General features: G+C 35.2%; 2 protein-coding genes across 2 annotated transcripts; both read right to left on the bottom strand.

The window, feature by feature from the left end:
• Positions 1-5,722: 5,722 nt before the first annotated feature.
• LOC140037405 (uncharacterized) lies at positions 5,723-7,021 on the bottom strand. The gene has a single exon (XM_072081543.1). The coding sequence runs from the start codon at positions 7,019-7,021 to the stop codon at positions 5,723-5,725; it is 1,299 nt and encodes a 432-aa protein (XP_071937644.1).
• Positions 7,022-15,076: 8,055 nt separating this feature from the next.
• On the bottom strand, positions 15,077-16,306 carry LOC113733462 (F-box/kelch-repeat protein At3g23880-like). Its single transcript, XM_027259828.1, has one exon. It carries the CDS (start codon positions 16,304-16,306, stop codon positions 15,077-15,079), a length of 1,230 nt encoding a protein of 409 aa, XP_027115629.1.
• Between the last annotated feature and the right edge of the window lie 5,912 nt (positions 16,307-22,218).

Here is a 22,218-nt window from a genome sequence, read left to right as displayed (position 1 = left end):
GTATATATTTATAACTGCATTGTATTTCTATTTTTGATTTACAATTATTGATATTATTCCTATAGAGGGAATTTGATTGATTTTGAACTCTGTGCCAATGAAATATATTGAATATTAATATTAGTAGTGATGGTTTAGATTATTTTGTATTAAAAAGGTGGCAGTCATGAAATTGAAATTTAGGAATATTGATGAATATTGTAGTATATTAAGTAAAATCTGATATTGTTATGAGATTGTAGGTAAGTTTTTGGGTATATAATGTAGCATTTTATAGTTGATACAATGGTTTACATCGAAAATTTTAGGTAAAAGAGGAACATTAGAACAAAGATAAGTGTTTATTTAATGGTAATTTAGATGTTGATCAGTAGGTAATAGTGGTAGGAAATACAAATAAATGAAATAGAGACAGTAAACCATTTTTTTCTTTACATTTTTGCTATGAATTATAACTCAAGGGTATTATAGAAATTTTGGGAAAAAGTATAAACTTTTGGATCTAGAATGTTACTTAAATAATGAAAATAGGAGAGATAAATGTAATTTTTAGAATTTGAGGGGCGCTTTATGCAATTGTTAAAAATCTCAGGGGAGGTATTTGTTATGTCAATGACACCAAAGAGATATTAAATGAATGGAATTGGGTATGGATGAATATAATGAAATAAAGCCACTTTGAGTTTCCTTCTTAAATGAGGCATGGAAGGGAGCCACTACGAAGAAGTTCTGGGTGCTACAAGGAAGCTTCTAGCTCATGGTGAGTATTCATCAAGCAACTGAGTAAGACAAACAAACATGATTAGTAAAAAGCTGAACAAAAAAGCCCGAAAAAAAGTTGGAGGCAAGCAGTGACGGAGCCAGGATTTTTTTTTTTTGGGGGGGGGCAAAATTTTTTCCTAATAAAATTATCTTAATATATTATGTTCAAAATAATTTTCTTCTATTTAAATATATGACATCTAAAAATATCAAATATTAAATTTAATTATAAACGTATGTCTATTCATAAATATGCGGTACAGTCATAACAAAAATTAACAAAAAAGATAATTTTTGATTAAATATCTTATAACATCACAAACCATCCAATTTGTACATTATGAGAAGATGCTCTCCAATATGTCACCTATGCAATATATATATATATATATATATATATATATAACCATGTAATATAAATGTAACTATTTTCAATTGAAAAAAGATAAAAGTTATGTTAACATACTTTGAAATTTCAACATCTTTTCTGAGAAGTAAATTGAGCTCTACGCTCTTTCATAGAACTAAATTCATTTATGATTGAATCATTGCTAAATTTTTCAGCAATTTCCTTTTCTATATACATAGTTAGACAATCATTTAAGAAATTATCTTCCATCTTGTTTCGGAGCTTTGTCTTGATTATTTTCATAATTGAAAATGCCCGCTCTGTAGTTGCAGTTAATACAGGAAGAATAGGAATAAGTTTAATCAATCTGTCAATAAGAGGATATATCACTGATTTTTTTGTTTTCTCCAAACCTTGACATAACTCATGAATACCAGATAATTCTTGCAATTCAGGATGATTTGGAATGTCGAACTCAAAATGTTGAAGTTCTATTTTTAAACGTACTAGTTCTTGCTCCATAAAATCATTCGGATAGAACTTCTCTGCAAGTTTACAAATATCATCAATCTTGAACAGCATAAATCTATTTCTAGAATCTAATGCAGTGCTCAAAACAAGCAATTCCAAGGTATGATCATTAAACCTGCTATGTAACTCTTGCAATTGATAATTAATTATTGCAAGAAATATATCCACTCGATGACTAATTCATGTATATAGATATCAACTCTCATAATATAAACTAAAATTGTAAAAATTTAGGGGAGACCAATTTTATTTTACACACATATTATGAATTAAAATTTTCAAAACTTAGAGGCCATGCCCCCTCTACCCCCCTTGGCTCCATCATTGGAGGCAGGTATGTGGCAATTATTTTGCTCTTCCTTCTGTGTACGCAGTTACTTAATAACAAAACGCTCAATTCTTCATAGAAAGTCATTTTTCCTACTCCCTACTGAGTCAATTAAATAAATACCCAAATCAAATTAAATTGTTCATAACCAGAAAGTGTATGCATTGCGCTTTTTTGATGATGGAAGTCGCTTGTTCGCGGCGGTTGGTGACAGTGTATATGAACTCAGTACCGCTGATTTCCAGGTATTTTCCAGATTACTTGTCCGGATGACTTCACCTACTTAATATCAAAATAACAATTAAAAAAAATGTTGCCGGCGTTGTTATTGCCTGATGTTGCAGAACAAAAGAATTTTGTTTGGGGTGTTTCGTTGTTGTCGTCTATGTTTGATGACTTGACTGCCATTTATTTGATCAATGGGAAGGATATTGCGAACATTTGTTTCTAGTTGTGGATGACTTCGATGAATCAATTTCTTAATATTGTTCCTGTTCGTTTATATTTGCATTGTAAGGGTTCCAGTGAATTGCCTATTCTGGTTTTTTTCCGATTCTTTTGTCTTATGATGTGGAATCCATTTTCATGCCTAAATCTGAGAGAGAATGTTTACGAGCAATCTCCATGAGTCATTACTCATATTTTGGTTGTTCAAGCTGAAACTAAGGGAAATAATTGTTAATCCAGATTAGTCAGGATAACATGTTAGTTTGGGTTGATTTCAGATGATAATAGTCGTACGGCACTAGTACGAAAAGAACAGGATTGCAATCCCGAGAAGAAGACTTCAAACTTCTAGTGGCAAAATAGTCATTTGAACATTCTGATCTTAATTGGGTAGTATTTATTGAATTAATAGGTAATCAGGAACTACCACCACCCTAACAGCGTAACAAGCTTCTACCTGAATTCGTTTGACTAGATGATGTACACTTCATCTGGTCATAGAGTGATGTTATGGGACTTAAGGTGATTGCTTATTTATTGCTTCTTTCTTTCATTCTTCTCCTCTATTTTTTTTTTTTTGGGTAAACAACAAAAAAGCCCCCTGTGGTATAGCTATCATACAAAAAAATTCCCTCTGATTTCATAGCATACACGTCGATACCCCATGGTTTGAATTATTGTGAAAATTCGACGGAAATCGTCAAATGTACCGCATTTGACTTAAACGCACTGGAAAATGCGCGTGTTTCTTGCGGACAAGAGATTTCTACCACAAACTTTCAGCTGATATGCCTTCGTTACCCTTCAGTGACTTTAATAAAAAGAGGGAGACATCAAAATTGAAGGCTCGACCTTCATTGACTTTAATTCTTTTAGCTGATATGCTCGGCTTCAGCCAAAATTGAACGATTTCCATACATCGAGAGTAATCAATCAAGCAGAGGTTGCAAGCCAGCAAAGGAATTGCAGGAAAGTGGAGAATCGATGTCTTCCTCAAGCTCTCGAACAACCAGCGGCAGAAACGGAGCTAGAGGTCTGCGATACCAGTATAAGATATGTAATTGTGGAAGGAAGGCGAAGCTAAAGATTGTTGAGTTGGAAAAGCCATCGAAAGGAATGTTGTATTTTGTGTGTGAAAAAGATGAATGTCGGTTCTTTTCATGGTGTAGTCCAATCTACAGAGACGAGCCAGATCGAGATGCACCTGTCCCCGTAGTGAGCCAGCATGTTCAAGAAAATTAGTATTTGGGTGGCGTGCTCTCAAAACTGGAAAATTTGGACAATGAAATGAAGAACTTGAAATTGCTAGTTGGAGGTTGTGTTATGGTAGTTATTTTTTCTATTTTATTGTTGTTGATGTCTACCAGATAAGATAATGGTAGGCTGTTGTTGATGATGTAGTTCTTCATCTATCGAATTGCTAGTTGGTAGGCTGTTGTTGATGTTTTGGCGTTTTGTTGCAGTGAAAAGGAACGAAATTGGTAATCTGTATTTTGGAGTTTTGTTCTGGCAATCTGCATTTTGAAAACCCCCAAAAATGAACAAAATAAGCAATTGGGTTAATCACATTTTATCCCCTTAAAGAATACCCTATTTCTCAGTTTACCCCATAACCTTTAATTTTGCTCACTTAACCCCCTTTAGGACAAAATTGCCCTTGCATTATTTTGACTTTTCATTTACCTTGTTTTCCTTTCTTTTATTTCTTTTTCTCTTTCTTTTTTATTTAATTCTCCCTCTTTCCCACAAAAATCTTCATCTTAATGATTGAAATTAAAAAAGATGAATTGCAGAGATCTATCTTCTCCTTAAATGATTAAAAAAATATTCAAATCACATTCCTAAAATACAATTTTTTTAGCCTTTCAATTCTTTTAATTTTGGGTTCTCCTCTTTCCTTTCTAGTTTCTCATTTTATTCTCAAGAAAATATCATAAGATGAAATTATTTTCCTTTCTTTTATTTCTTTTTCTCTTTCTTCTCTCTTTCATCATTCCCAATAGAAATTTTATTTCAACGAAAATTTTTGTTTTGAGTTTGTAATTGCATATTTCTGGGTGAAGGTTTAAAAGGCATCAAAAACTAATTTTGATTTTTTATATGATGCCACGTGTCACAAATTTTAATTGATGATTATTAATCAGGTCATAATTTCATCTTAAGGTATTTTCTTGGGAATAAAATGAGAAACTAAAAAGGAAAGAGGAAAACCCAAAATTAAAAGAATTGAAATGCTAAAAAAATTGTATTTTAGGAAAGTGATTTGAATATTTTTTTAATCATTTGAGGAGAAGATAGATCTCTGCAATTCCTGTTTTTTAATTTCAATCATTAAGGTGAAGATTTTTGTGGGAAAGATGAAGAATTAAATAAAGAAGAAAGAGAAAAAGAAATAAAAGAAAGAAAAACAAGGCAAATGAAAAGTCAAAATAATGCAAGGGCAATTTTGTCCTAAAGGGGGTTAAGTGAGCAAAATTAAAGGTTATGGGGTAAACTGAGAAATGAGGTATTCTTTAAGGGGATAAAATGTGATTAACCCTAAGCAATTTGAAGTTTTGTTTGGTAATCTGCATTTGAGCAAGTGTCTTGAAAATGAACAGAATTGCAGCAAGTACTAGTTGGAGTTTTGTGTTTTGTGTTATGTTATCTTTCCCTGTGGTGTTTTGTTTGATGTCTACCAACCGAATAATGGTCAGTGTTGGACCAAAAGTTCAATTCAAAGTTCTAACTACAAATCATCTTACCAATTTTACCGCTTCTCAATTGAAAAACTACACAATTCTTGAAATTTGCAAAGAAATATCGGCTCGTAGAATTGTGGGAAGCCATCATCTTACCAATTTCTAGATTCATTCAGCAACTACAACTTACATAGTTGACAGAAAAAGAAGCCAAAAATAAATGTAGTTGCCATTTCACATAGCAGACACCAAAATCTGTTCACAGAAAAGATATACAACAAATGTTTCCAGATTCATTCAGCAACTATAACTTATATAGTTGACCGAAAAAGAAGACAAAAAATGAATGTAGCTGCCATTTCACATAACAGACACCAAAATCTGTTCACAAAATCTGTTCCCAGAAGAGATATACAACAAATGTTATAGATTCATTCAGCAACTACAACATCACATCACCCATATCACATAACATTAATCTGGTGGTTGCCAAGAATTTCAACCCAAAATTTGTTCCCAGAACATAGATTCACCAAATGTTCAGTTTCATTCAGCAACTACAAATATTCCAAAAGCTATTCTAACTACGGCTAGGCCACTATTCTGGCAGGTAATTAAGCCTTCTTAGGCTTTTGATCTCTTTGGCGTTAACTTCCGCAGGACATCAATAACAGTTGGAGCTCTGGCTCTTTTTACTGTTGCAGTGGTGCCATCAGCCCTGTTACCTCCATTCTTTATAGTACTTATAGTACCAGCAGCTCCTTCACTAATTGGTTGTTGTTGAGTGGACGACTCAGCAATTGGTTGTGATTGAATGGATTCAGCTGCGCTTGCTTCAGGTGCATGTAAATGCCATTTAACATTGTTAAAACATACAGATGCTATAACAATGACATTTAAGCGTATAAGGAAAATTACCTTATAAAATTTGGAGTTAGGGTGAATGGGATTCTTGCACGTCCGTGAGTTAGGCTGTGGCTGAAAACATCTCTTGCAATGTACCACAGGACCCTTTCTAGTTGATACTTGACCCTTCTTAGGCTCATCTTGCGCTCTTCGGCGCAGTTTCTTTGGTCTACCAGGCATTCTCCTAACCACAGGGGGGTTTATGGCCTCTTCTTTGCAAGTTATCCAGTAAATATCACTTGGAACAGGTGTGATAGTATGTGCATATGTTTTCAGATATTCAGCTCTAGTGTAGCAAGTATGCACATAATTTTTTATAGGCAATCTACACACTCCTATCGCAGCACATGCATGGGCACAAGGATAACCTGTTAATTGAAAATACCCACAGGTACATGTCCAGTTTTTCAAGTCTACTACTACACATTTTCTCACACCACAGTCAACCTCATACTTGTGACCCCCGTCCCAGGTCGCAACAAATGTCCTACTCAACCTCTGATTCTTGTCAATCTTTTCTGCTATATTAGGACAGATTTCTCCTTGAAACTTTTGCATTCCAGATCTCTTTGTTTGAATTCTCTGCATCAATCTCCTCCTTATCCATTCAAGCATCCCAATGATAGGTAACTCTCTTGCTTCTAATATGTAGTTGTTGAATGACTCATTTAGATTGTTTACCAGAATGTCACATTTACTACATCCTGTAAAATGTGATCTACTCCAAAGAGTTGGTGGAATTCTGCTCAACCAATCAACAGCTTCTTTGTTTGCCTTTTCTAGTTCAATCATTGCCACTTTCCATTCATTTTCATTGCCAGCACTTGCAGCAGCCCAAAACATGTCTTTCATTTCTTTTCCTTTGAACCTTTGGTTAAAATTCTGGTACATATGCCTCAAACAAAATCTATGTTCTGAATCTGAAAACACTTCATTGACGGCATGCACAAGCCCTTTCTGTCTATCTGAGATAAAGGTCCAAGGAATGTTATCTCTTCCCATCCCCAAATCAGCCATTAGCAACTCCAAAAACCATTTTTAGGAGTCATACCGCTCTACCTCTACCACTGCAATTGCTATTGGCACCATGTTATCGTTGCCATCTCTGCCAAGTGCTGACAATAATTGTCCACCAAATGCTATCTTAATAAAACAGCCATCTAGACCAATTATTGGTCTACAACCATCAAGGAAACCCTGCTTGCAGGCATGCAAGCAATAATATAACCTTTGAAATATACCTGTTGAACCATCAGGTGCTTTGTCAATCTGAATTTTTATAGTACTTCCAGCATTTGTGTCTCGGACGGTGGCGGCATAACTCCAGAGTTTTTGATACTGCTCCATGTCCGTGCCAAGCATCATATTCTTTGCCTTACGCTTAGCTCTACCAACCTTAGCAATTGACACATTGATCATTAAATCTTTTCTGATGTCATTCTTCAACCCCATCAACTCAATTTTTGGATTATCCCTGATCTTATCTTGATATTTGCTGCTCAGATATGTGGCTGTTGCATGCTTATTTTGATATTCTCGAGCACACACATGCTCACCCTTCAGTGACTTTATTTGGAAGGTTGATTCATCTTGAATTGGTATTGCCCGAATCCTCCAACTACAACCTTTTGCACAGTTGACAATAATTTTCTTGGAGTAGTTTTTCACCCAAGTAACTTCATAACCCTCTCTTACTAGCCATTCACACAACACAGATCTAAACACTCTAAAATTAGTAAACTTTTGCCCCACTTTCAGCTCAAAGTGTGGCTTCCTAAACTCAACTTCAGGATTAAAGTCAAGGCAGTCATCTTCTTCTCCACTACCAGATCTAAATTTGTCTAGCAACTCTTCATCCGGAACCACAGGTTCTTGCCAATCCTCTTCAGTCACCTCAGCATTCCCTACCCTTTCGTCTTCTTCTCTCAAATCTGATTCTCTAAATGTTGCAGGTGGTTTTTCAATGTTTATAGTTTCATCTTTTGATAGCTTCTGAGATGAAACAGGTCCCTTTTCAATGCTTACATCTTCAACTTCTGATGGCCTTTGCTCTGAAACAGGTGGTGTAATTTGCTGAATCACATCAGGCCTTCTATATTGTGAATTTTTACTGGCCCTTTTCTTTCTCACAGAACCCCTTTTAGGAGAACTTTTTTCATCTGACTTTCCAGCAAATAAGAATACATGCACTGGCAATTTTGAGGAAGCACTAGTGCCATCACCTTTTTTTATGTCACCATCTGCCCCTGCCCCACCTTTTTTGTTGTAGTTGCTGTCTCTAACAGCATCTTTCTTTGGGCTAAAGATGTCTTCATCTTCTATTGTTTCCAACCCATCTTTTAACCATTCTGGCTCTTCATCATCTTCACATGCACCTGTCCCCGTAGTGTTAGTGACCCCACCATCTTCACATGCACCCGTATCATGGCCTTCATTTTTTATTCCATCACTGACCCCACCATCTTCTGGCTCATTTTCAAATGGCTCATCCCCACTGCAAGCATAAATTAGCCTTTTCTTAGGCAAGTTCCAGTAGCACTGGTTCATTAATTCAATATCATTATTGTCTCTAATTGGGTGTAGACCACCTTCTAAATCCACATCTGGGACACAAAACCAAAAAGTTACTTTAGTTGCTCCTTCATCTACCTTTTTAAACATTCTACACAGACTCACTATCGATAACTGATTTTCTATTCTGTCTTTGAAAATAGTCATGTGGGTTCCTGTGTAGTGGAGCCTTGGTTTTTCTCTAAATCTCCCACCAAAATACATGTGTATGTCAATTTTGTCCTCGAATTTCTCCTCTGCTGCAGCATGATAACCAATAAAGGACATCAGATATTAGTAATTTATCTTTGACAACTACACAAAAAACTAACATAACACAATCAGAACAAACAATTCATTGTAGGTGGGATTGGGGACCACATTGGACCACAACATGTCTCCATATAAGCCATATTAAGATAATTACAGATTACAGAAGTTGTCGTGCTTGACTAGTCATGGCATTTAACAGTAGTAATTGATCAATACAAGTAATACTACACATTGATAGTATAAATTTAAGCCAAAAACACGGACTGTCAGACTCAACAATTGAGTCTGACCAAAAAGAAGGGGTGACCAGATTAGGACATGAAACGCGTAGCCTTATCTTTGCCAAACAATTGAGGAATTGGAACCAAAGCTAGTAAACGAGGGACCTCTTCTATAAAGCTATCCCTTTTTAAGCTTTCAATAATTATCAAAACTTTAGCAATTTGAAAGGGACGCTTAAACTGTCTATCTATGCAGTTAGGTTTGCTGGGCATACATGAACAACCTTCATCTTCATTACGTAAATACATCAAAAATATTATCTTTGTTAAATAATGGCCTCCCAATTTAATCTGAAATCAGTAAATAACATTTTCGCTTCCACATCATACCCTAAAATCCGAATGGAAATAGATGAGAGATGATATACTAACCCATTTTTCTTCGCTTTTTCACCGCAAATCTTCACTTCCTCCTATTTTCCGTCGATCTTGATATTTGATTGAAATAAGAATCAAAATTTTTGCTGAAAATTGGCTACAGAAGGGGCTGCAATTGGCTACAAAAGGGGCTGTTTTTTCTTCGATTTTTCACCGCAGATCTTCACTTCCTCGTATTATCTGTCGATCTTGATATTTGATTGAAATAACAATCGAAAATTTTACTGAAATTTGGCTACAAAAGAGGCTGCTCCATCTTCTCTCTAGGATTTTTTATTTCTTTCTCTCTCTTCGTTGGTTTTGACAGAATGAAGAGCAAAATTACTTCTGCAATTGTCGCTTATATCAAAAGGGTATTTTCATCTTTTCACTCAGCTCCGTCTGTTTTAACGATTTTCGTCGAATTTTCACAATAATTCAAAGCATGGGGTATCGACGTGTATGATATGAAACCAGAGGGGGTTTTTTTGTATGATATCTATACCACATGGGGCTTTTTGTTGTTTACCCTTTTTTTTTTGGTTCTTAGTGTTCTTATCAAATTACTCCAGGGCAGAGAATCAATATCAAGCATTAGTGTTCCAAACGAGTCCCTGAATCGTTTAGATTACCTAGCATCAAAGGTAATTACATTTTTAGTTTTCTACTTTCAATAAAACACTTCAGTTGTATAACGAATTAATTAAGGGTTAACAACATAAAAGCCCCATGTGGTATAACTATCATACATAAAAGCCCCATGTGATTTCATATCATACGCGTCGATACTTTATGGTTTGAATTATTCTGAAAAGTCAACAGAAATCGTTAAAACAGACGGAGCTGAGTGAAAAGATGAAAATACCCTTTTGATATAAGCGAAAATTGCAGAAGTAATTTTGAGGTGCGAGGGAGGATGAGTCCAAGATAGGGAGGGACAGAGCAATCCAAAGCAAAAAGGCAGAGACTTTGATATCAGAAGCTATTGGAAAGAGAAGAAGAAGGGTTCCCGAATACTGTGGGCGTTTCTGAGGAATGGCAGAGCTTTGCTTGGTGGCTTCACATGACTCCCATCCTGGGCTATTTATCCATCCAACTGAACAAGGAGGCTTAGGCAGGGTCTTTAAGTCTGCTTTATTTCAGCTCAAATTCAACTCACTGAGCTCCCTTCCCAGTGCTGGACTTGATTACTAGTTTCAACATGTTCAACATTTTTGGTTTATTGTAGGTTGCTACACTGTTAGTTGTCAAGTGGATAAGAGGGTTATCAAACTTTCCTGACAAACACTGGATCCTATCAGGGTTCTTTGCAACCATGGTATTACAAACCAAGGCTGCATTGGACAGAGGATCAATCAGAAGCAGTGGGCAAATCCCAAACAGAAAGAACTTTGATCTGATCCCAAGTGAGCTTGAGGAAGACGTCCTCGACCACTTTCTGCACTTTCCCTTCAATATTTACAAACAAAATATAAGCAGATATATTTTCCCCCGCTGGTTGCTGCACTTTCCGTTTCCTTTGCTGGCTTTGAGAACTACATCATCCTTTGATGGCTTGCAACCTCTGGTTGATTGATTACTTACAATTTTTCACAGGCTTCGAATGCTGGCTTGAGAATTGCTCTGTGTCCTTCAATTTTGGCCGAAGCCGAAGACCAGAACAAGTTCTCTTTTCATTAAATGGTAAAGGGTAAAGTAGGCATATCAGGTGAAAGTTTGTGGTAGAAATCTATTTTTCGTAAGAAACACGCGCCTTTCCGGTGCGTTTAAGACAAACGCTGTAAATTTGATGATTTTCGTCGACTTTTCAGAATAATTCAAACCATGGAGTATCGACACGTATGATATGAAATCACAAAGAATTTTTCTGTATGATAGCTATATCACACGGGACTTTTTTGTTTTTAACCCATTAATTAATTACGAATGGTCTAGTTTTATGAACTTGCATTGTGTCAAATCAGTCTAGCTTTCCATTTGTAGCCACTTTCACTGGCAAACATATTATCAGCAGTTGCATATCATCACGACTGGAGAGGCCCAATTCTGATCCAATGATTGGCACAATGTCAATCCATCAGAACACGGCTGATAATTTGTGAAACAAACATTATTAGTATACATTTCACCCACGGCTGTGGCAAGTTTGACTCTTTTACAGATTTAAGAAAGTGGAGGGAATGGAACACGTGATTTGCATGCCCGCCTTCCCACCTCCTCTCTTCTTGCCCGTGTATTGGATTTGGGGGTTTACGAATCCACCGGTTTCGTTTCTACTGCCCATGGTGAATAATAGGCATTGGTTTTGCGTTGGCCTGAAACAAGAATTACTTGGAATTGTTCTCCCCAAAAGTTACAATGGCCCAAATCCATGGGTACTGAAAGGGCAGGACTAGGTCTAACTCAGTTGAAAGAGACCTTACTTCTACAGCTCTATTAAAGAAGCTCGCCGTCGTATGTAGGTGCAAGAGGAAGGTTAGGGTTGGGTTAGGTGCTAGTGAGAGGATTTGTAAGTTGGTCCTGGTCCAAAACAAAACCTCCTACTTACCAAAAAGGTGAATTTCATAACTCAATACATATTTTACTTCCTCGATTCCATACAAGACATATTTCTCTTCTTTGATTTTATTTTATTTTTATTTTTTGAAAATTTGAGGACCTACCCACTTAAAATAATTATATGAATGACACTTATGGGCAAAAAAAAAATACTAGTTTTCTAATTTATTTTATCCAAGAGTTCAAAAAAAAATTATTCTCTGATAAAATTCAAATCTTTTAATTTGCACATTCAATTGTAAATTTCACCGGAGCTTAAAGGAATTATTTGTGATTGACCCTCAGAGTTCCAATTTCGTGGTCTGACAAAAAGGTAGTGAAGCTTGATTCTGGACTTCCATTAAGGGTCTGTTTGGTTGGAAGTAAAATGTTTTTCTTGGGAAAATATTTTCTGTGGAAGTAATTTTTCATGAAAATCATTTCCCTTTCATCATTTTCAGGTGTTTGGTTAGCTTATTGAAAATATTTTCTTACTTCATTTTTCTGGTGTTTGTTTAACTTTTGAAATATTTTCACTTTTATCTCTATCTTTACTTTCTACATATTATAATTACATACTTCTTTCCATGCAAAATAAGAAAATTTATCTCATTGTTTAACTTTAAAAAATCTTGGAGAAATGTATATATAAATAAAAAATATCTCCTTAAGCAATAAACAAATTGCTGGCCATTTAGTGTCAAATATCAATCACATGCAATACTTATTGTGACATATATCTTGCACTCTTACTGCTGAAAGTTTTTCTAGAAAAGAATGTCCCTATTATACATAATTAATTACTAGCATAGGATGAGCATGATGAGGTTTTTTTTTTATTTTGAATATACTAGGGGGAGGGTTGGGTGGTACGGGGGAGGGAGTGTAAGGAAGAAGTTTTGGGTTCGAATCCTCCTGTTTACACTAAAAAAAAAAAGAACATGCTACAAGATATTTTCAGTAAGTTTGGAACATACTATAGGCGGGATGCATGCATTTCGGAAAACAATTTCAGTAAGTTTGGAAGGGAAGTTGTTTTCCATAAGATGAGTGAAAATATTTTACATAGGAAAATGTTTTCAGTAACTTTTGTGCAACCAAACACGGGAAATTAGGAAAATATTTTCCTGGAAAACATTTTCACCCGAAACAAACGGACCCTAAATGATTGCATTAAGCCTGTCGTGTTTTTGATCAATTGACCAGCTAACGTGAGAAAAAGGAAGGCTTGATTGATGGTAAGCAGACCATAATGATGGGTCGGCCTTGCAGTTGCAATCCCACCGGTTGTTCAATTCAGTTACTCTCTCCTCGTTAGTATTTCGTACAAGTGAATTGATCACGATCAAGTATTCGAGTCTTTGATAACTAAAATCATTTAAAAGGAAATTTAAGTATCCCGTAATAGGTCTATTTACCAGTAGTATTGTCCCCATTCTATCTGGCACACTTTTTTCGAAGAAATTACAATACGCGCTGCTGCATCCTTTATCTTTACGGTATTCTCCCCACTCAGCAACAGATAATTGTGCTTGAACACTGTGAACAGAGATTGCAAAAGCGAACAGTACTAGCCTCAAGCACGTAACAGATGAGTAATGTGATCCAACCTCAAACCTGTAATCAGGGACACAGACAATAGTAGGATATTCAAACCACAGCCTCTCAGACTCGATCAGGCAAATTAGAGTTCGAAAAAAGTACAATTTCGAGAGATGCTGAGCCATTGACGATGAAACTGACGAGTCGAGGAACCCAACAGCTGCGAAGACAAGCCCAAAAACAAAAACCCAGCAAATCCTAGAGACGATGCATGCAAGACGCGAACTTACCGTGTACTCCAATCTTTCGTGACAATTGAGCAACAAGAACTGAGCAATTTAGTAATTGTTATTTAGAGTCTCCAATCAACGAAGATTGTAAGAATCTTGTGAAAGAAATACCCAGTTTTGTTGTGGAATAGATTAAAAATGAGGTGGGTGCATTGACACTATAGGGCGTCTATTATCGATGTCACTTCATTGTGCTGTGCTCTTGTCAATAGGGGTTTAATAAGAAAATGGTGAATGAATTGGTGCTAAGAAAAGGTAGTTGACCAGAAGTAGGCATCTAATTGAATTGTGTCATGATACATGATGCTTACAGCGTCCTACAAACTGGAATAATCTTGAAACAGCCTGCTAACGATTTTATGGGGAACTTGCATCTACCTTCTGTTCCCAAATTGGCCATGTTCCACGTTTAACTTGTTCGCTGTAGTTCTCTTTGTCAGTAGTAGTTCTTAGCCTTCAAATTTTGGCGAACGTGGAGAAGCAGGCGGGTATCTAGTATCAACCGCTAATTCAGAAGCTTTCCGTGGATGGCAACTACAAGTGGGGCCAACATTTCAACATTGTCGGTAACTACAAGAAACCAAAGTTTGCTCCGAACAAGTAAATTAAAAAGGAGTTGAGTTTTGAGTTCGAGCAGCGGTGCTATTAGAGTTCGACTTGAGTTAATAAGCTTGAACTGGAGCTCGATTCTCGAACTCTATCTCGTTTTTATATTGCCTTACTCGAGCTTGATGGTATCAATTTCTTTTGAGCTCAATTCAAGTTCAATTCAGATTAATTGATCCGATCAAATTTTAATAATATAAATATATGACAAGATAGATATTTTACATGAATAATTTAAAAATCTCTTAATACGCGCGTGCACGTGTTTGTGAAATTGAATGCTGCACGTTAAATTTCCGTGGCATCCATTTATTCGGCAATTAATAAAACTCAATCACCACCAGAATGCACACTACTTTTTGAATAACAAACACAATTACCTATATACTAGTACTAGTAGTATTTACTAATATGGCCCACAGCACAACGTGCAATGATTTAGCATGTACTATGCTAATCGAAAGAGGATAAATTAACATATTCCTTAAATTTTTTTTTAAAAAAAAGTAAAGGAAATATTATTATTATTGGTGTCATAACTCAAAAATTCATTCATCCATCCCAACAAAATTGAAAATAATTACTGTACTTGCAAACTGACCAAAATAAACAACATTCAAAGCACAGGCGCTTGTTTATTTTGTTGCCAAAATTTGTTTGGGCGAGATGAGGGAGGCAGCATGAGGACAGAAAAGCCTGACGCCTGCTTGCCTTCCTGTAGTAGGGAGAGGTAGTGCAGTGGGTTTAAACTCCTTCCTGGCGGCATCATAAGCAAAAATCGTACTCGCATCGGAAGACGCAGCTACTCCGAATTGAATATGAACGAAGCCTAAGAAGGGTAAGCCTGCTGCCAAAGCGTACTCCTTGACCCAACAAACTTGTTCCTCCTTTACATCATCATCAGCTCTCAAACGCCAAATGCTCATCGTATTCTGTCTTCTAAAACCTTCCATGCATACACAGCCAATTGTGTCTCCCAACTTAACGAGTCTGTAATTCTTCACTTCATCACTTGGAAATGGAAATGGAAGTGAGAAGGATCGAAATTCTTCAGAAGATGTGTCGAATGATCCTATCGTCCTACTCTCCGCTTCCTCATCTTCCCCAGCGTTCTTCCAAAACAGAGTTCCGTTACAGTCGATGTAATCTAGGTTCCAAGGCCTGAAAGGAACGTGGTGAATCGTTTTCCAATTCCTGCAAGGACCAAGACTGTATGTTGCGCCATGTCCCTGGCTTGCAACTCGCGGGCTCTGAGTTTCATACTCGTACGCATCTCGACAGCAAGGAAAACTAAAGTGAACAATCTTATATTCCTTGGACGATGAGGAGAAGCCAAATCCCCCCCATATCAGCTGAAAACCTGGTGGTAAACCCAGATCAGGAAAAGGAACTTGTACTTTCTCTCCGATGATGGGATTCCAGACGTAATAGCTATCTGGATTAGGGAGGCAAAATGCCACTAAACCACCGCTTGAAGCAAAACCCGGAGTTAAACCTCGAACATCCCCCAGGTACCTCAATCTTTCGGTATGAACTTGCTGCATTCCTTCAACTCCACTTTCTGCAAAATGAATTGGAGAGTCGGGTTCGCAGAAACTTCCATGATGAAATCTGAACCGATAGAGATAGCCAGGGTTGTTGCCCATTGCTCTGGCTCGTTGCGCTTCTGCAAATGTGGGTTCGCTGATAATTTGATGCCATAATTTACAAGTAGACTTAGCGCGTAGAATAAACTTAACAGGAAGTCTTAGAAATATCTCAGCCAGCACCGGACATGGGACGTCTAGCACTGTAGTAGTAGTGTTTCTCTGATGATCATTTCCAAAAGAATCCTGTCTATGCTCTAATCCTACTCGAAATTCCATATGTAATGTAATATAGCGTCTTCAATCTTCAGTTCTGCCCGCCATTAATTAAAGTCAATTTTTTTGGAAACCGACACCAGTTGGATGCAAATAGCCTGCAGCAATATTCATACAGAAGAGATAATTATTTTAGGATGCAGAAAAAGAAAAGCATATGTATTATATAATACCAGTTGTGCTTTTGATAATTAAATTGCACTAAAAATATTTTTCCGACGGTGGGAAATTTGTTCGAAAAGTCAAGTTCACCATTAAAAGAGTTAGTTAGTATTACATAAGATTTAAAGGGAAAAAAGAATTTATACACCAGGAACCTTTTTTCCCTGGAAAAATGTCCAAAACTTCCTTTTTTCTATAATAAAAAAAATTCCTTCCTTTTCTCCGTCATATAATTTGAAATTTGTAGACAAAATATACATTAGATAATGCAAAAAAATATCCTAAATATTAAAATTTGACGACCTTTCGAATAATAGTCAAAGCATCTAATCTTAACAATTAAGCAGATAGGTATATATATAGGATTTTAGGTTTGCAATCAATCTCTATTATTTATGTACACCTACCTACCTCACGGTAGACTCTATTTATGTGAGTCAGTCTGTCAGTTAATAAAGGGACATGCAGATATGTTGACCAAGATTCAGTTTTAGTATAGATTGTTCGATCAAACGGCTGAATTTCTATCCTACGACAATTTATAGATTATCTAGTCCGACTATACAATGTCAAACTTTTGATCAGAAGCTATTACACATACACAATCATAGTGAAAAATTATTACAATAACTAAACAAACCAAAAAAAAAAGGCCAAGAAAACAGGGGCGGATTTACACTGGGGGCCCTTAAATTTCAATAATACACATAAAAATTTGATATAATTTTGAATGTGCCCCCAGAATTTTGTGTATTCATTGATTTATGTGCTCCTAAAATTGCCTTTAATTTTATCTGTTGCTACAGCTACCGTTAAAAAAGTTTTTCAATTATGAATATAGTGAAAAATTGGTTACGAAATAGAATGGAAGACACTTGGATGAATAATTGTTTAATTACTTTTATTGAGAAAAATATACATCGTGAAATTTAAAACGAAAAAGTTGTAAATTGTTATCAAAAAATGAAAACTCATCATCAACAATTGTAAATGGTTTAGTTTGCTTTTTGAAATAAAATTATTATTACATTAATAATTTTGAGTTTGTCTTTTTATGTTTTTCATGGAATATATGCATCATTTGTACTTGTTGGTGATATTTTTTTTCTTAAAAAAACTAGAAAAATAGTAGGTAAAAAATTTTAGAGTTATTTTTGCCCCTACTGAAAATTTTTTCTGGCTCCGCCACTGCAAGGTTTGTTTGGACAAAGAAAATTTGCAAGATTTATTTCAGATTTTGTTTTGCTTACATCATACACACAATTCCCAATCACCTTTTTATCTCACATACATCACATCACAAAAAGTACTACAGTAACTGGATCAAATAAATCATCCAAATAAATTCTTATCCAAACAACAGCAACGATTGACCAGAGAGCACAGCACGACAAAATAGGGATCGTGAGGGTAGAATTTTCAGATTCAGAAATATAACCATGAATGAATTAATGGAAAGGGGGAAAGAATTTAAAAGTGTACCTATTTTCCCTGCCAGAATAAAAAATTACGAGCTGTAATTTGACTTTATGCTGAGAAGACGAAGAAGTTCATATACGCATCGATCCGTCAATGGATATAATTTATGCGAGTCACAGAGTCCTCCAGATTCCAGTTTTGCGAATTCTTCTTTCCAACACTGCTGCCTTTGCCTCTCCTTCTGTTTTGTTAAAACCTTGGGACAGAAGCCTAACTAATGACTAATCCCTCCCTCCCTGTAACTATCCGACTCAAATCTCCTTCTTTTAATACTGAATGAATCATATACGTAGTAGGTCTCCGTAACACTGGGTCCCTTTTATATATATATATATACACATAGTCATCCCTCGAAAAAAAGAAAATCATATATATATATATATAGTAGGATTATTATTTACCTTAGTTTAGCCTCACGACTTTGGAAGCTTCTAAAGTCTCGCATCCAAAATTCGTACACGGATCTTAGACTACTCATATAGAGATTTTCTTAAACACTAGTATTGCTAAGCGAATTAGGGGACTTCGTTCGTTGATCTCGTGTTACTTCTATTTATGATAGAATTTGCAAATCATAATCCACACACAGAAAATAGAAGAAAGGTTGTCTTATGTTTACATTTAAATAAGGTTAACCATGTTTATATATTGATTAATGCTTTCTTGTGTTGTTATAAGATGTTCCTTCTTCCATTTGCTTATATAAATGTTTGAATATTTTTTTTTTCAAAATTTCTATTGATGCAAAATGATCCCCGGAAAGAAACTAGTTTGAGAGACATGACTTGTTAGTTTGTAAATGAGTACACGTTGAATAATGTTTCAAGACTTATGAGTTCACGTTAAATAATGCTTTTAACCTTTTTTTTAAAAAAAAAATTCCATTTCTTTTTGTAGCTTGTTGCACAATTTTTACTTAGTCAATTATATTTTTGAAAAAAAATCAATAAACTAGTAATTACAACTGAATTAGAGAAGGTTGTAAGAATAAACCTCCCTTTGCTCATCTCTTTTTTTTTTTTTTTTTTCTCATAAGAAATATGACGAGTTGACTCAGATACGTTATGGAGAAAGTTGGTTGACTATCATGAGAGTTGGTAGATGCTATAATTTTTTTTTTCGAAGAGGAAAAACTGCACCATTTATTTCTTGTAGGAAAATAAATTTTCTTGTTTTCAACAAATTTTGTCTGAAAAACCACTTCATTTTTTTTTCTTTATGATGCTCTATTTTCTTCTTTGTAAAAACTATAAAAGATATTAAGTGGTATTAACAATGCCCTATTAATAAATCAAGCGCTCATTGCTTTTCATTGGCTTGTTTAGCATTTGGTGTGCGGGACATGTTTTATGAATTAGCAGTATATTCGAGTCTTATTGTTGCTCTCATTGCATGGTATTATTAAATTCTTTTTCCTACCAGTTTGAAGAAATAAACAGTTCGAAGAACATATTAATTGTTTTGTAATATTGAAGTGATCCTTTCAACTGGCCATGGCACTGGGTCTAAGGATTGTGGCTCGTTCGATCAATGTATCACTTCCATTCGACACTCTTTTACTCGCTTGATTAATGATTACCAGTGCTTTCTTCCTTCACTTCTTTCATTTGCGACGCAAAAGAAGTAATACTAGTATATTAGTCTTCATGAGTGTGTTTGGATAGGATATTATTTAGAATAATTTTTAAAAAAATATTATAAAATAGATGCAATTTATAACCTAACGATTAGATGCACGTGACATGTGTAAAATTTAATTTTTTTTATTTTGGTAAAGTTTAAAATTCACATTCAACTTGTATGAAGTTATCTTCTATAAATAGCCATAAGTGTTACTATATACACCATTCATTTTTATCTTAGATGCGTCGCCCGCTGCCACCTTGGCTGGAGTGTTTCGTCCGCAAACACTTTACCGGGTCGATTAACCAATAACCATGCCAGTTTTATGACGATTAATAGTAGTACTTCAATATTTTATCTAGGAATAATTATTTAAAACGTCGTTCAGATTTTTAAAAATAAATTTTTTTATCTTTCATTTTTAAAATATTAACTTTATGACCCTTTTAAATTTAAATCAGTAAAATTTAGTCTTAATTTAAATTTTTGATCATTTTTTACTCTGAATTCATCACGTGACTCACACTTGATCATTTTTTATTAGCAAGAAAAATTAGATACCATTTGTAATTAAACAAGTGATCCGATCCATATTTAAATTTTCCTATAAAAAATGAAATTTGATCCAAACTATATTCATTTTTTTCTCTATAAATGTATTATCTAATATGATTCATATTCATTTCTACCTCTAAACAAGTGAGAACTGGTCCTTTTATACATGAAAGATGATTAAATGTGATTATGTCATAATTTCAGATTAAAAAATGGTCAAAAACTTAGGTTGAAACAAAATTTTATTGATTTGAATTTGGAAGGGACGTAAAATTAATATTTTAAAAGTGAAGAACGAAAAAATTTATTTAATAAAATGTAGGGATCATTTTGAACGATTTTTCCTTTTATCTATAATAACCTCTTTGGCATTATATACAACTAGTACTTCTTTGGCTTCTTCGGTTAAATACTAATTTTGATTTTTTTTTGTTGCAATTAATCTTCAACTCCCAAAAAAAAAAAAAACAACAACAACTGAATGAATGAATTGCAGACTAGTCAAATTAGCCGCTGAAAGATTAAAATGGTGGGCGTTACTGGGTAGAAAGAGGATTGACGAGAAGAAAATATTGGTTAAACCGACATTTAACCGAGCAAATCAGTTGTGCTTCGCCATCAAATTTCACTCCACATAATTGATATATATATATATTTTTTTTACATATAATTTGGCCGGCTGCCCTTCGTTTCTTAAAGTTCCGAGTGTACGTCCAATAATGTTCATGTATTCCAGTTCCTTTTAATTTCTCCTGCTGAGACTTGAACTCCTTCACACAAACAGAAGAGGTGTTTTTATGTGCCCAAAAATTTATTGTCTAAAAATATATATTATTGGTTTTACCCACTTTTTTTTTATTATATTTTTTTACCCATTGGCGTCTAAAGTGTCTAAACGTTTCTTTGTCTTGCCGGTGGGAGCCACAATGGATTGAGTGGACCCAGCATCCTTCAGCGTGGAAGGCACCCAGCAAAGCATCCATCATCTCCCGCCTTTGTTTGCTTCTGAAGTCCCTAGAAACATGTGATCTTTCAGGCTTAACAAATCCACTATATAATGCATGCAGCCTTGATGCTCAAGAAAGAAAGAACACTGAGAGAGAGCAAAAAACTGTTGAGTTGAAACTTGAAAGTAGGATGGATATTCTTGGCTTCGGCTGCATGGCAGGCATTATTGGCATCTATGACTCTGCTTCCGGCGAATCCCGAATTACGTCTGAGCCTTTTGGAACGGTGCGTCATTACTTAATATTGAAATGCTGAATTCTTCTGGACTCGTTGTTCTTACTCGTATTGAATGAATGAATGAAGTAGATATTCAGATTCAACTGCTCATTATACATATTGAGTTTATGCTTCTAAGCTAAAACAAAAGCAAAATTACTCATTAGATTTAATGCTGATTTGATTTGATGTTTCAAAAGTTTTTTTTTTTTAAAAAAGCTTCGTTACATTACATCCAATCTGTTCGCATCTTACCTCATGGTGAGTGTTCATCAAGCAACTGAGTGAGACAAACAAACATGATTAGTAAAAAACTGAAAAAAAAGCCGGAAAAAAAGCTGGAGGCAGGTATGTGTCAATTATTTTGCTCTTCCTTCTGTGTACGTCGTTACTTAATATTGAAACGCTCAATTCTGCATAGAAAGTCGTTGTTCTTACTCCGTATTGAGTCAATTAAAATTGTTCATAACCAGAAAGTGTATGCATTGCGCTTTTCTGCTGATGGAAGTCGCTTGTTCGCGGCGGTTGGTGACAGTGTATATGAACTCAGTACCGCTGATTTCCAGGTATTTCCTAGATTACTTGTCCAAATGACTTCACCTACTTAATATCAAAATAACAATAAAAAAAAATGTTGCCGACGTTGTTATTGCCTGATGTTGCAGAACAAAGGAATTTTGTTTGGGGTGTTTCGTTGTTGTCGTCTATGTTTGATGACTTGACTGCCATTTATTTGATCAATGGGAAGGATATTGCGAACGTTTGTTTCTAGTTGTGGATGACTTCGATGAATCAATATCTTAATATTGTTCCTGTTCGTTTATATTTGCATTGTAAGGGTTCCAGTGAATTGCCTATTCTGGTTTTTTTCC

This window comes from Coffea arabica, chromosome 2e (genome assembly GCF_036785885.1).
Source record: "Coffea arabica cultivar ET-39 chromosome 2e, Coffea Arabica ET-39 HiFi, whole genome shotgun sequence".
Classification (NCBI taxonomy): Eukaryota; Viridiplantae; Streptophyta; class Magnoliopsida; order Gentianales; family Rubiaceae; genus Coffea; species Coffea arabica.
Note: the sequence above shows the minus strand (reverse complement) of the source record. Positions and strands in the feature narration are given on the sequence as shown.